Below are 16,107 nucleotides of genomic sequence, written 5' to 3'. Positions count from 1 at the left end.
AAAAAGAATGGTAAGATTCATATTTTAATGTGGTCAACTGGGTGAGACTTCCAACTTCATTGGCTGATCCCTCCTGGTGACCCTTTTGGTGTCATGTCCAACCGGGTCATCAGGATGGATCAGCCAATCGTCAAGAAAATTGAGTACTTCAAAATGGCATAGCCTAAATGGTGCTGCCCATGCTGTCACAGAGGCTATAATGCAGTGGTTCCAAATTCCGGTCCCCAACAGCACACATTTTTGTTGTAGCCCCAGACAAGTGTGCCTGATTTAACTCATTGAGGGCCTGATGATTAGTTGACAAGTTTAATCAGGTGAGCTGTTCCAGAACTACAATAAAAATGTGTATCGTTGGGGATACTTGAGGCCCGGAGTTGTGAACCACTGCAGTAATGAAACAGATAAAGACTATTCCTCTATCTAGCTCTATGCACTGCCATTGGATGCAACGAAACCACCCGACTTTATAATCTGACAAATCCCGTTCAGCCGTGTTATAAATTCAATCACTTGAATGTATACTTGTCTATTGTCTACGCATCAATTATAATGAAGCAATAAATCCCCCATCCAAATTAACATGAAAACATGCATTAGCCTACACTTTCAATCGCCGCTTTGAACTTTAACGCTGTAGGGATAATATGGAAATGCTATCTGGAATCCTTGGGACGTCCCTACCGTATTGAAGTTGAAATGTACAATGGTTAGGGTTAAGGTATGGATGTCCCAAGGATCCCGGTCCGGATAGCACGGACCAATAAGGACGGGCCAGCCACTCACCTATTGGTCAGTTCATACCGGTTACACCTCCAAAACATCTGCTATGTGGATGTCTGCCAATGAGGGTCAACGCTTGATCTGATAGAATCAAGGACTATATTTAAATTTTGATCGTTTTTCAAATAAGCAAACTACAAATCCCACAGAATATCAATATTAAATTCTGGCGCCATCTGGTGACAATGTGTCGCTGCTACTCAATACAAAAGAAAGAGCCATAGTCCTGTGGTTTTAGAGTAGAAACATATGGTAGACTTTATTTTTTATTTAAAACCTAGATAAGGTCAGTTATTACAAAACAGGTTCCCCACACAGTTGCATGTCACAGAGATTGGAATGGTACACTCTGACAGAAAAGGCATCAGAAAAGACTGGACCTACAATAGAGAACAGACACGTTAAAGCAAACACCCCTGACCCACATACGCACACACTTCATCCAGCCACGTTTAAATCTGCAGAAACCAGACTATCGGCAATCTGCCACCATCTGGCTTCAAAAACCCACATCTCTGCCTTTAACAATACTCTGGAAAAAAATATATGGCTCATTTCATTACCTTTTTCTACATCGGCATTATCTATTAATCAATTCTCTATTCAGACTGGAAAAATATGTTATACTTACTTAAATCTGTGCCCGTTTCATCGTTCGTTTCTCTAAACTAAACTCATTTCAAATACTTACTGTAAATAGGTTGTATGGCTGCAGTTCTTGAATGTGCTATAATAACGGCTATAACATTAAGCTTCATGTATTCAGATACATATACCAAACACCCGAAAACACAAGACCTCATGATAGTGACATTCACTCAGGTCTCCTATGTAGAGACTATTAACACAGTCCTCTCTCCATAGCCCCCCACCCACCCACCCTCCAAAGCTCACTCCCGACCCCCTCTTCCTTACAGTTTGCACCCCTATGTTGGCAGCAGTGATGAAAGCACATACAAAATAGACATTTTAAAATAGCCATTTAGCTTCTCGAAGTGCAGCACAATCAGAAAGGTTATTTTCAAGTCATTTTCTCCCCCTCCTATATTTTCATACATTGAATATCACCCCCCCCCCCCCCAAAAAAAAAAAAACCTTTCTCAGTTAAGAAACTAAATGTGAAAGGATAAATTCTTTGATCAGACAAAAAAAGTTTACCAATATACTGTGGTCACACTAACATCCCAAAATAGTCTTAAGTTGAAATATACGTTTCCTGCCAAAGGAGAATTTCTGGCATTTGAAGTAGTTTTACTGTATATAGATTTAACATACTGATGAGGTTTATCTCTTTTTTTTTTTGTGTGGCTAGTTTCTCAAGCCCCTCCTCCCTGTCACCCCCAAGCCCCTCCTCCGCGTCACCCCCAAGCCCCTCCTCCCCATCACCCCCAAGCCCCTCCCTGACAGTTCTCAGACGGCCTGGAAACCGTTACAGAGTACAAAATGGAGTCCTGTGTCATTTGGCAGTCTTTACGCCCTTGACATTCTCTGCGGTATCTATGGCAACGACAGGGTCTTCATGGTCTGTTGCAATGACAGCGGTGCCCTTCTCCTGGTTTTCTTGGTGATTGTTGTTGTTGCTGTTGTTGTTCTGGGCAGCGTTCTGGAGCCCGTGGCTGTTGTTCTGCACCAGAGCCGCTGCGTCGCTCAACTTCAGCTCATCCAGCTTCTTCCACAGCTCTTCCCTCTCCTGCTCCTTCTTCTTCTCCCTGGAGAGACACAAGCACGTTACGGACACACGCGTCACGCACGGACACACGTCACGCACGGACACACGTCACGCACGGACACACGTCACGCACGGACACACGTCACGCACGGACACACGTCACGCACGGACACACGTCACGCACGGACACACGTCACGCACGGACACACGTCACGCACGGACACACGTCACGCACGGACACACGTCACGCACGGACACACGTCACACACGGACACACGGACACACGTCACACACGGACACACACAAGACGCTGTCAGACCCGACTGTCCTTGAAAAACGCTAGCTAACAGAACTTATGTAATCCAGTGTGTTGTACCATGCAGCTTTGTTTCCACGCTTCATAAATTATACCTGACTAGTTATTGTAATAGTTTGTGAACACTTTGTTCAGGCTGCAGAACAAGAATGAATATAAGAGCTGGAGGGAGCTCACTCACCGCTGTCTGTCTGATTTGTAAGAGGCTGTCAGCTCGTCAAATAGTGTGCTGTTCATCTCCATCAGGGTCTTCAGCACATTGTAGACCAGAGCTACAATCGTCCTGGAAACACACAGGGGACAATGGCATCTGACTTAAATACATCCAGAGGATATTTACCGGCTCTCAGTCAATCCTACAGTAGCAATGTTGAGATTAAATAACTGGAAAAACATTCCTTTGGTATTTCAGTGACATGATGTTGGAGGAAACATGACATTGATATCTGGAGACACGACCATTTTGTCATACATACATAGTTAGTTAGAGAGGGATAACATAAGACCCCAAACTCTACGCCAAATATAGTTAAGAGAGTTCAGTATTAAGCATGGCTTTGCTTGTTAATGCTTTACCCTAGGGGCAAAGAATTTGTTCTTAACTGACTTGCCATGTTAAATAAAAGGTCAAATAAAAAAGATTAAATAAAAAATGAGTTGAGAACCGGAGAGTGGCATACGTACGGGTTCCAGTGTTCTTTGGAGATTCTGTACAGGCTACCAAACATGATAGGCAGAATCTTGTCGATGTTCTCCTCAATCAGGCTCAGGATGTACTCGTTGTTCCAGAAGTAGAGGGCTCTCTCCGCTACCTGTTGGGATCAACAAGAAATGAGCCGGGCTGGCAGTAAATGACAGGAACATGTTACGTATAGGGCAGCCATTTTCACAGCTCCACTACCAGATTGAAAACCCATTTAGAGAAGTGCTGGAAAGCTCCTTGAGGAGGTCATTATGAAAAATGAAAGGGAAAAAAGTACATGTAGCAGTAAATGGAGGAACAGAAATAGCCTTAATGTACTGTATGAGGAACCACCTGAAACAAACTCAGGAAAACGTCCCAGATCAGGGTTAGCTGGAGACGCACTTTTATTGATGCCATTTGCTCCACTAGGAGCTAAAAGTAAGTTGAAGGTCAAGGAAGTCAAGACTGTAACCTGGAAGTGGGGGTTGGCCACACATCTGGAGATCTGCTTGAACAGGGGCTCTTGGATCTTCTTGAACTGGGTGGGCTCAATGACATCCAGGATCTCCTCCATTTCCCCCAGGTACATCACCTAGGACAGGTGGGAAACAACAGACACATGAGGAAGTCATATGTTCAAGAGAACCAGGTAAACTGTTCAGAACCACACTTATGGTATACAAGGTACAGCATCTGTTAGCGTGTTCGTTGTCATCTACCAGTCATGACAGACAGACATACCTCCTTCTGGCTACAGGTTTTGGGCCAAAACTTCAACAGCCCCCGAATCACCTGAGGATTGAACAGATGACACTAAGTTCCAAGGAAATACCTTTAGTTTTTTTTGTCTTTAGTCAACAAACCTACAGTACTGTACATAGGTTGATAGTGCTGCAGCATTTTACATGCCATTTAGCTAGGTACCATATGAACTATTCATGATTTTGCACTCAAACTTGTTTGAGAAAGCTAACATTGTTTGTCCCCTACATGAAAGGTGCACAGATTCCTAGCACACAACAACATTCCTACAGCTCCAAGGGAGAGCAGAACCTAGTGTCCCGACGGTAGAACAACGTGACGCATGTTAGTTGGTTAGAGTACCGGCTCTGTGAGGGTGGGGTCCTTCTCCAGGAACTGGACAACACAGTAGGCCAGCTAAAAGGAAACAGAACAGGTAGTGATATTATTTACTTACTGTTAACAGAAACGTTCCCAATGTGGTATGTCCTGTACACAATACTATCAGAGATTTCAAGTTCATTCTACGGCCACTAGATGGCACTGTTATCCAAGGCTTTTTTTCAGAGCGCAGTTCACTTCAGCTCATGAGAGTTATGCTTAACAAGGCATCTAGGTCATCTACTGTTCACAAAGCCTGACCTGACAGAACAAAATTGGTAGCTAGGCTAATTACCATATCATAATATTGTATGAACTTATACCTAGAATTCCTTTTAAAACCCACATTATGCCAGGTACATTTCTCAGATTTAGATAGCTGCTAAAAAGAGAAGAGTTGTCTAGTGAGAGTGAGTATTTCAAATCAACCCCTTTAAAATGGGATATTTATTAATCTGGTATTAGGAATTTTGTAATCTCTCGTAGACGGACCACGTAAACATAAATGGTACCATAGATCTGTCGTGATATGACGGGCCGCGTGAGATAACCAACAGTGTTAGTTCCGTTGCTTTGGACAAATCATGATTTAGCATATTTTGAATTTTGGAAGTGGAGGGGACATTTGGCACGTAGTTTTCAAAGAGAGGGTGGAGATGCTCATTCCAGTTCCAATCCTAGTTCTACCTCTTCTCTTAACACTTATGGATTCATAACTTAATTGAGCATCAGTTACACATTTGGTTACCTGTGCGTGGAACAGGGCCAGTCCTTTGGCGGTATGCATGGGGATGAGCACCTTCATCAGGAACTGCTTGTGTTCCGCCTTCAATGGCAGTGCAAAGCCATTGATGATGCTGCAGATAGACAAAAACAACACTTCAACACTTCAATCAATCATTGTCTTGAGAATCAAGCATTAGCAAACACACATGCATGAGAGATACACACACACAGAGTATGGATGATGCAGCCAACAGAACCCCCCCCCCCCATATCCAGAATAGCTGAGGACACAGAGAGCAGGGTAGGCGGTCTGAGAAGCAGAGATGACTATTCATAGCTAGAGCCAGAGAGACATTTCACTGCTGGAACAAAAGAACACTTTCTACAAATAAAACTAAACAGGAAGAGCCACTTGCGTCCTTTAGCTCAAAATGTGGAAAAGGCAGAGGTCAGCAGTGTGACTGGGTTTCCCAGAATTCTGTGGGGATGGGGAGCTAACAGCAGAAAAGCCTGTAGCAACACTAAAGGGACCTACTGATGTAGTGGTGAGTATATTAGCTCAAATGGAGATATTCTGGCATACGAGTGTAAATGGTTGCATGTCCTAGTTCCTTGAACTCGCTGTGCCACTGCTGCTAGAGTCAAAGGTGCTTGATAACAATATATGTTGATGCAGTTGATGCATGCTTGAACTCCCACCACACCACCTCCCCCCAGCGTCCCACCACCTTCCCCCAGCGTCCCACCACCTCCCCCCAGCGTCCCACCACCTCCCCCCAGCGTCCCACCACCTCCCCCCAGCGTCCCACCACCTCCCCCCAGCGTCCCACCACCTCCCCCCAGCGTCCCACCACCTCCCCCCAGCGTCCCACCACCTCTGGACTCACCTCCCCAGTATCTCCAGGAGTTCGGCCACTCCGTTGAAGTGATCAGTCTCGTAGATGAACCTACCAGAACACAAACACACCATCACAATCAAACTACAAATGACTACACACTGAGTAGTGGAGCATTTGGCTCTGATAGGACACAATGGAGCAGAGAGAGAGGGATAGAGACAGTGCATGAGGATGGCCCCCTCTGCTAACATCGATGTTCAGAGTCGAATCATAGCATGTATAAAACCTGTGAAATGTGTTCAGCCACTGACACCAGTTGTACTGTGGCTCTGACGTAGGCTTGATCATGTCCCATCTATCTACCAGTTGTCCCCAAGCTGCTGCTGCCTGAAAGAACCTGGTTAGGAAAGCCTGCCAGGGAAACGATCACAGCAAGACAGTTTCCCTTCTCAACCAGGGCATTGACAGAAAGTAGGACAGTCCCCCTTCTCAGCCAGGGCATAGGGGAAAAGCTGGACAGTCCCCCTTCTCAGCCAGGGCATAGAGGGAAAGCTGGACAGTTCCCTTCTCAGCCAGGGCATAGAGGGAAAGTTGGACAGTTCCCTTCTCAGCTAGGGCATAGAGGGAAAGTTGGACAGTTCCCTTCTCTGCCAGGGCATAGAGGGAAAGCTGGACAATTCCCCTTCTCAGCCAGGGAATAGACAGAGAGCTGGACAGTTCCCTTCTCAGCCAGGGAATAGACAGAAAGCTGGACAGTTGCCTTCTCAGCCAGGGAATAGACAGAAAGCTGGACAGTTGCCTTCTCAGCCAGGGAATAGACAGAGAGCTGGACAGTTCCCTTCTCAGCCAGGGAATAGACAGAAAGCTGGACAGTTCCCTTCTCAGCCAGGGCATAGACAAAGAAGAGGGGAAGTCAACTGACAGGAGTGGGCTCCCAGGAACACAGGGAAGCTTGAGGTTAATCATGATCTTGTCCAACGAGGAACGCTACTTTTCTATTCCAGTCGAAAACGTTTTGCTACGATAAGCCCTAATGAATACGACCATGGACTTTTTAGGTGCCGAGCTGCGGTGGTGGTGGGGGGGTGGGTTCGAACTCAGTTTGACGGATACCTGTGTGGTTCTGTGCGTCTTCGAAGGAGGCCCCGCTGTTTGCTCCTGTGAACAAGAGAGGGGCACTTCACTATTCACTCACCGCAAGAAGATGTTGTTGATCTGCTTCCTGATGAAAGCCCGCAACCCCAGGAACTTCCCGTAGATCCGATGCAGGACAGTCTTCAGGAAGTCCCTCTCCCGGGGGTCCTCGCTGTCAAACAGTTCCAGGAGCTGCCAAGGTCAAAGAAGAGGGGGGGAGAGAGAGAGAGAGAGAGCGAGGAGAGAGAGAGAGAGCAAGAGCGAGAAAGCAAAAAGTTATTTCCTTGCTTCCCAGTGTCATTTCAAAGCATTTCAAACCTAGAATGGAAAGTTTTGTTTCTGACTGGGCTGTCTCTCTCTATGGTAACAGTGGTGTTTCAACTCAATTCTATTTTACAGGTGCGTTGCAAAGGCACCTAAAGCAAAGCCATACCCAGGCCCTCTTACCAAAATTGTCAATAGATGAGTTACCTGACAACGTTATGAAAGGAAGGCGGATCCTTTTACATATGCTATTGGACTATAAAGAGATTTTGCTAATTTATCTACATGTTCCAAATAATGATGATCCATGCTTCTTTAGAAATACATAATAATTTATCGAGCTTACAGGCAATACATGACTCAATTATTATAGTGGGAGATTATAATACGGTTTCAAGTACCTCAATGGACCGTAAAGTAAATCACACTACAAACTATCACCCTCACGCGCTTAAGGAAATTACAAATATTATGGATATATTGGAACTAGTGGACATGACATATGGAGGCTTAACTACCCTGACCTGGTGAGATCTACATGGAGCAGGTTCAATCAAGCTAGTCGTCTTGATTGCCTTGTCATTTTCGCTGGCAACAAACGTTTAAATAGTGCTGATAGAGGACAGAATGAGGTCGGACCATCAAATAATTGGTAAACACATTACTCGAGGATATTGGAAATTTAATTAAAGTCTACCGGATGACAAATTGTTTTAACCAAGACAAAATCATTTACAACAAAAATTTTCCTAAATTGGTACAACAGATTATTTCCATATTGTATGTCACATGTGCCTTTAGAGGCCATGAAATTCAATACTAATCTTGAAAACAAAAACTATTTATGTCAAAAGAGTTCATCTTAAAAAATGAACTAGAGAAACGAACAGTACAAATAGATAGCAAAAAAGCCCCTTGATGGGAGAGCATAATATACAAGGAAATTCTCAAAAGCTGCTAATGAGAACCTTGTACCTAGCCGGTGGGGATTCCGGTGGGGTGCCCCCACCCAGGCAGTGGCAGTGCTGGGAACACTAGCTGCAGTAACCCGTGGGGAGGGGGTCACACTCGAACATTCAGAGAGGGGGCATATTTTTGTGGCCATGTGGTGGCACAAAATCAAAATTCTGACTGCACAGAGCTGCTTGTGAATATGGTCACTACGGGGGAACATGTGTGTGTGTGTTTCAGGGGAAAGGGGTATATCTGACCTCCATCACCTAGGATGTGACAATGGTTAACCAAATCTCCCCATTTCTGGCCGTTTATCAATTTTGCAGGCCTTCTCATTCAGCTGCAACTGTATATGCGTTCGTAAATCAAGACCTTTCTCGAGTTGGGCTCTGGGATGGTGCAACTGTTGAGCATATGGTTGTTTGTGGGAGAAAGGGGTTGAGTGTGTGTGTGTGTGTGTGTGTGTATCCCACAACTGTTGTAAAGATGTGAGGGACAATATAGGATGAATCACAATAATTGTTGGCTCTTAATAATAATTGCTTGCCAAAATGTTACTTTTGTAATGACAATACTGGTAAGAGGTAACAATCGTTTCATAAACGACCTACATTATTACAAATAAACTCTGCAGAAAAAGAAATGTCCCCTTTTCAGGACCCTGTCTTTCAAAGATAATTCGTAAAAATCCCAATATCTTCACAGATATTCATTGTAAATGGTTTAAATCATTGTTTCCCATGAATATGCACCTGTGGAACGGTTGTTAAGACACTAACAGCAGACGGTAGGCAATTAAGGTCACAGTTATGAAAATTTAGGAGACTAGAGAGACCTTTCTACTGACTCTGAAAAACACCAAAAGATGTCCAGGGTCCCTGCTCATCTGCATGAACGTGCCTAACACAGAACCCAAACAGTCTGCGCGCATGCGCCATAGTGCATGAAGGTATTTTGTCCCCCCCCATACCAAACGCGATCACGACATGCAGGTTAAAACATCAAAACAAACTCTGAACCAATGACATTAATTTGGGGACAGGTAGAAAAGCATTAATAATTTATGGCAATTAAGTTGCAATTGCTAGCTAATTTGTTCCATTTAGCTAGCTTGCTGTTACTAGCTAATTTGTCCTGTGATAAACATTGTTGTTATTTTACCTGAAATGCACAAGGTCCTCTACTCCGACAATTAATCCACACGTAAAACGGTCAACCAAATCGTTCCTAGTCATCTCTCCTCCTTCCAGACCTTTTCTTCTCTTGACTTTATATTGCAATTGGCAACTTTCATAAATTAGGTGTTTACCGCCACTGACCTCATTCGTCTTTCAGTCACACACGTGGGTATAACCAATGAGGTGATGGCACGTGGGTACCTGCTTCTAACCAATGAGGAGATGGGAGAGGCAGGACTTGCAGCATGATCTGCGTCAGAAATAGAACTGACTTCTATTTTAGCCCTTGGCATCGCAGACGCTCGTTGGAGATGGTACTGTGAGACGCCTAAGACAGAGAGAGAGACAGGGCGGACAGGTGATCGTCCTCGCAGTGGCAGACCACGTGTAACAACACCTGCACAGGATCCGGACATCCCAACACCCCACCTGCGGGACTGGTACAGGATTGCAACAACTGCCCGAGTTATACCAGGAATGCACATTCCATCCATCAGTGATCAGACTGTCCGCATTAGGCTGAGTTGAGGCTGAGGGCTTGTAGGCCTGTTGTAAGGCAGGTCCTCACCAGACATCACCTGCAACAACGTCGCCTATGGGGACAAACCCACAGTCACTGGATCAGACAGGACTGGCAAAAAGTGCTCTTCACTGACAAGTCGCGGTTTTGTCTCACCAGGGGTGATGGTCTGATTCGCGTTTATCATCGAAGGAATGAGCGTTACATCGAGGCCTGTACTCTGGAGCGGGATCGATTTGGAGGTGGAGGGTCTGTCATGGTCTGGGGCAATGTGTCACAGCATCATCAGACTGAGCTCGTTGTCAATGCAAGAAATCTCAACACTGTGCGTTACAGGGAAGACATCTTCCTCCCTCATGCGGTACCCTTCCTGCAGGCTCATCCTGACATGACCCTCCAGCATGACAATGCCACCAGCCATACTGCTCGTTCTGTGCGTGATTTCCTGCAAGACAGGAATGTCAGTGTTCTGCCATGGCCAGCGAGTTTTATCGGTTGATCTGCTTATGCTTTGTGGGTGGCACTGTGCTCTTTTCAAAGGAGGGGTCCTGGTCTCTCGGGGACCATGGGATCATGGGTGGTCTACCGGTCACTGGGATGACAACCCAACTCGGGATGAGGGGTTTTAGTAGGTGGAATAGTTGGGACCAATTGGAGGTTTACATAGTAGCAATGCAATTATCAGGGTACAGCTATATAGACAATCATCATGGTACGTTTACAAACATATATTATGATAAATGGAATTGAAACTTGTCTCATTATGGTAATTAGTGAAATAAGTATGGCCAGTTATAATTGTAATGTCTTAGCAGATAATAAGAAAATACTATCAGTATTTACCTGGCTAAAAGAGAAGGAATATATAATCTATTGGTTTACAGGAAACTCATTCAACAATTTTAGATGAAGTTTTGTGGAAAAAGGACAGGGGGCGAAATATATTTCTCCCATGGGCAAAGAAACTCAAAAGGGGTGACAATATTAATTAACAGTAATATTAATTAAATTGTGCAAATTGTCCAAACAGATCCTCAAGGTAGATGATTTTAAATGTTATTGGACCATGGCTTCTTAACCTATACGGTCCAAATAATGATGATCCACGCTTCTTTGAAAATATATATAACAATTTATCTCACCCTACAAGCAACACAAGTCTATTATTATGGTGGGAGATTTTAATACGGTTTAAAATACCTCTATGGACCCATAAAGGACATCACACACCACCACCCTCAGGTACTTAAGGAATCATGAATGTCATGGATATATTGGAATTAGTGGATATATGGAGGCTTAAATACCCTGACCTAGTGAGATATACATGGCGGACGCTTAATCAAGCTAGTCGTCTTGATTACTTTCTTATGCAATTCTCTATGGCGCCAAAAGGTTAAAAAAAAAAATGCGGTCAGATCGTCACATAATTGGCATATACAGTGGGGCAAAAAAGTATTTAGTCAGCCACCAATTGTGCAAGTTCTCCTACTTAAAAAGATGTGAGAGGCCTGTAATTTTCATCATAGGTACACGTCAACTATGACAGACAAAATTAGAAAAAAAATCCAGAAAATCACATTGTAGGATTTTATGAATTTATTCATTTCATTATCAAATTATGGTGGAAATTGAGTATTTGGTCAATAACAAACGTTTCTCAATACTTTGTTATATGCCCTTTGTTGGCAATGAGAGAGGTGAAGACTTACAGAAAACGTTTGACAAGGTTTTCACACACAGTTGCTGGTATTTTGGTCCATTCCTCCATGCAGATCTCCTCTAGAGCAGTGATGTTTTGGGGCTGTTGCTGGGCAACACAGACTTTCAACTCCCTCCAAAGATTTTCTATGGGGTTGAGATCTGGAGACTGGCTAGGCCACTCCAGGACCTTCTATATATATAAAACGCAACATGTAAAGTGCTGGTCCCATATTTCCTGAGCTGAAATAAAAAATAAAATCACAGAAATGTTCCAATCGCACAAAAAGCTTTTCTCTCAAATGTTGAGCACAAATTTGTTTACGTCCCTGTTAGTGAGCATTTCTCCTTTGTCAAGATAATCCATCCTCCTGACAGGTGCGGCACATCAAGAAGTATGATCATTACACAGGTGCACCTTGTGCTCAGGACAATAAAATACCATTCTCAAATGTGCAGTTTTGTCACACAACAATGCCACAGATGTCTCAAGTTGAGGGAGTGTGCAATTGGCATGCTGACTGCAGGAATGTCCACAAGAGCGGTTGCCAGATAATTTAATGTTAATTTCTCTACCATAAGCTGCCTCCAATGTTGTTTTAGAAAATTTGGCAGTACATCCAACCGGCCTCACATCCGCAAACCACGTGTATGGCGTTGTGTGGGTGGGGAAATGGCTGTTTAAAGGAAATGAGCGGTTTAGGATCAGTCCTTTGTACTGTAAAGTTAGCTACTGTTTAAAGGAGAGGAGCGATTAAGGTATCAGTGATCAGTACTGTAACGTCACTGTTTAAAGGAGAGGAGCGGTGTGGAACATGCCACTGACCCCAGAGGAATAGCCTAACTAGTGCTGATGTCGGCCAGTTCCTAAAATGTTGGTTTCGTCATTTTATGAGGTTGCCAGGACCACAATGACAGGGTTGCCATTGCAGCAGAGTAGTGCCCCCGTTCCAGTCCCGCCCTCCTCCCTCAGTCTGGCACCAAGGCAGCAGACTCCTTCGTTACAGTCCAGTCCTCCTCCAGCCTGGCACCAAGGCAGCAGCCTCATCCATTACAGTACAGTCCTCCTCCCCCAGGGTGGCACCGAGGCAGAAAACTCCTCTGTTGCAGACACACAGATGATACTAGGCTGCTTCCCAATACTCTTAATATCCTTTGACCTATTGTATGACCTTATGTCATCACTCCAAATGGAGGAAGCTAATTTACAGCTAACTGCTGTTTTCACCTTTATTCTTGCAATGCTACCTAGCCTGCATCCATCAAGTCCACTCAAATCAGCGAGGACAAGGAAATAGGCCATAGATAAGGATGTTGCTTGGTAGTGTTGGAACGTGGCCCGGACAAGACTATGATTCAGCCATGCAGGGGGCCCGGGGCCAGGGTCAATATTCAATCACCATCAGTGATCATCAAGACCCGACCAGTGGGATTTCACCCAGAGGCTAATGCATTTTGTCCTGAACTTGACCTCTGCTGTGTCTGTTATGTTACAGTAGCACTGGGGTCTGGGAGCGGAGCGAATTGTTCTGTTCTACAGGGTCATCGAAGAAGAGCCTATGATGTCTCAGAGACAAAGCTCCCAGAGGGACACAGTACTGTACGTTCGTCATCAGTCAGTCGATAAGTTTCACTGTATGAATGATGAAAATATCCAGAAAGTAGAGGGCTGTTACACTATTGGTGCTAACAAGCTAAGCCAACACAGTCTAACCACCTAGCTAACGAGACATAGATGTAGAACAGCTCTGACCAGGTTTGTGTTCTGTAGGGCTGGGTGGTATTCAAATGGTCATACCTTCATACTGTTCCTGTACCATACAATATTACCGGCAGTGTTCCTATACCATACCGGGGTATACGATATTACCGGCAGTGTTCCTGTACCATACCGGGGTATACAATATTACCGGCAGTGTTCCTATACCATACCGGGGTATACGATATTACCGGCAGTGTTCCTGTACCATAAAGGGGTATACGATATTACCGGCAGTCCACACAAGGGATGTTTTTTGGACGCAGAAAACAATTTAGGGAGCAGGAATCTTGATCCAGCAGGGGTTGATTGTCTCTGCTGTAACCAAGAAGTTTGATCTTGCAAGCTAGCAAGTTAGCAAACAAATTGCATAGCTGGAGCCCTGAGCTGGAGATAATCTTAAATCACATTATATACTGAACAAAAACGCAACATGTAAAGTGTTGATCCCATGTCTCATGAGCTGAAATATTTCAAAAAATGTTGTTCACAAATCTGTTTAACACTTGACAGGTGTGACATATCAAGAAGCTGATTAAAACAGCATGATAATTACACAGATGCACCTTGTGCTGTGGACAATAAAAGGCCACTCTAAAATGTTCAGTTTTGTCACACAACACAATCCTACAGATGTCTCAAGTTGAGGGAGCGTGCAATTGGCATGCTGACTGCAGGAATCTCCACCAGAGCTGTTGGCACTGTGACAGAGCTATTGTTACATCCAACCTCCAACAATTTCCATTTTCTCTGCAAAAGGGTCATTACTGATGAGTCACGGTTGAACTGAAATTACTATTTTTCAGAAGAAGCCAATAGGTTTCTAAAAGCTACACTCAAAGTAGTTATTTTCTCTGCAGGTCTAAGGCTACTTCCTGCTGCAGATAAAAGCAGCAAAACAAAGAGCGACATTCTGCTAAACCTCAGAGAAAGTACCTCCAGTTTTATCGATAGGGAAGCAGAACAACAGGTCTCTATTTTTACAAAACACAGATACCCACTGAGACCGGGATGGAAGGAGAATGGTGCATAAACAAAATGGCCGATCCTCATCCTGTCTGTTTATGTGCAGCTCTCTGAGAGAAGCTAAAAGAAACAATGCATGTCAATGCCTTTCAGGTGTCAGGTGAGCTTGACACTACGTGACAGAAAAGCAAACGTCGCACCCCGTTGTGCGCTGTGTGTACACACTATGCACGTGTGCATGCATTTGAGCTCTAGACAGACAGACTTTTAATACGGGCTTGTTGTAATGCGCGTACAGTCTACACTTTAGTTGTGTGCAGTATGTTGATTGAGAAGTCAGAGAGGGAGGAAGGGAGGAAGTGGGTCTGAAGTAGCTACGTAAATAATTGGGGTGTATCCACGGGGAGGTTGTGACCTCCAGCACTTCCTCGCTCTTCCTCTCTGCCCCGGCTAAGCCTCAGTCTGTGCTCAAAGGTAAAAACAGCCCCCCTGGAGCGCTCTTCCTTTCGCTGCGTGCCAATGACGTGACGGCGCCATTTAATAATAATCCCACCTGGATGAGAATAGTTCAATCGGAGACGCGGGCTGCATCGGAAATATCACCCTATACCCTATTCAGTGCACTGCCTTCCACCAGAGCCCTATGGGATTCCCTATAGGGAACAGGGTGCCATTTGAGACCGTCACAGCCAGACCCCTCACAGAGAGCTCTGCCTGGACAGGCTAACCGTGCATTAGGAGGGGGAGAACATAGAGAGAACGTACGGAGGTCGAGAGACCTCTGTCAGTACGTATTGTTGTTTTGACAACACAGGGCTTAATGGATTCACAGCATATATCTAATGATTGGGATTAGACTTGTGCAAACAGCCTCTTTCTACAGTCAGTAGCCTAACCTGTATTATATACAGGAAGCAGAGGCAATACTGTTTAACACTACTTAAGGGTACAACATTTTGTGCTTGCGCAGACATACAGTATACAGAGACAGATATAGGTTCAAACAGAAAGTAAAAAGTGAGGAACAAGGGAACAGAGAGAGTCACTAATTTGAATGCATGACTCACAATAGGTTTCAGTTCAGTTCTAGCAAAGCATCTTTTCAAGTGACTAGAAGCCTTGTTCAACAGCAAAGGGTTTGTTCAGTTTCAGGATATGGGCGGGGCTGGTGAGAATAACTCCTCACTGCCTTCAGCAAGTCAGTCAGTCAACCAGCCAGCCAACCAATCAACCAGTCAGCCAGTCAAAACAGAATGTGTTGAGTGTTTCCCCTGCCATGTTGTCCCACCAGGCCCTCTCCCAGTCCCCCTGCCCTGACAAGCACATAGCTGACAGTGAAGACACGGTCATTCTGATCATACCACAGCAGCAGCCACTAACCACACAATGAGCTCTGCATGATGACTATCTGTGACACATCCAGAGACAAGAAACATAGGCTACATAAGATCTGGACTCAAAGGCTTCCTTGTTAAATATCAAAACACTTTGAAA

The 16,107-nt window shown here is 44.6% G+C and overlaps 1 protein-coding gene across 1 annotated transcript in view; it reads right to left on the bottom strand.

Annotated features, from left to right (window-relative positions):
• Window positions 1–1,012: 1,012 nt before the first annotated feature.
• The window catches only part of ppp2r5a (protein phosphatase 2, regulatory subunit B', alpha isoform), a 75,332-nt gene continuing 60,237 nt past the window's right edge, over window positions 1,013–16,107 (bottom strand). Inside the window, exons 5-13 of the mRNA XM_031836957.1 lie at window positions 7,333–7,463; window positions 6,186–6,245; window positions 5,321–5,429; window positions 4,555–4,608; window positions 4,192–4,242; window positions 3,923–4,042; window positions 3,450–3,577; window positions 2,947–3,048; window positions 1,013–2,489 (exon numbers count right to left, since the gene is read on the bottom strand). Coding sequence (XP_031692817.1) covers window positions 2,237–2,489; window positions 2,947–3,048; window positions 3,450–3,577; window positions 3,923–4,042; window positions 4,192–4,242; window positions 4,555–4,608; window positions 5,321–5,429; window positions 6,186–6,245; window positions 7,333–7,463 — 1,008 coding nt within the window. The 3' untranslated portion in view covers window positions 1,013–2,236. The remainder of the gene's footprint in view (window positions 2,490–2,946; window positions 3,049–3,449; window positions 3,578–3,922; window positions 4,043–4,191; window positions 4,243–4,554; window positions 4,609–5,320; window positions 5,430–6,185; window positions 6,246–7,332; window positions 7,464–16,107) is intronic.

This window comes from Oncorhynchus kisutch, linkage group LG12, assembly GCF_002021735.2.
Source record: "Oncorhynchus kisutch isolate 150728-3 linkage group LG12, Okis_V2, whole genome shotgun sequence".
NCBI classification, from domain to species: Eukaryota; Metazoa; Chordata; class Actinopteri; order Salmoniformes; family Salmonidae; genus Oncorhynchus; species Oncorhynchus kisutch.
This window is presented reverse-complemented; position numbering and strand designations above follow the sequence as displayed.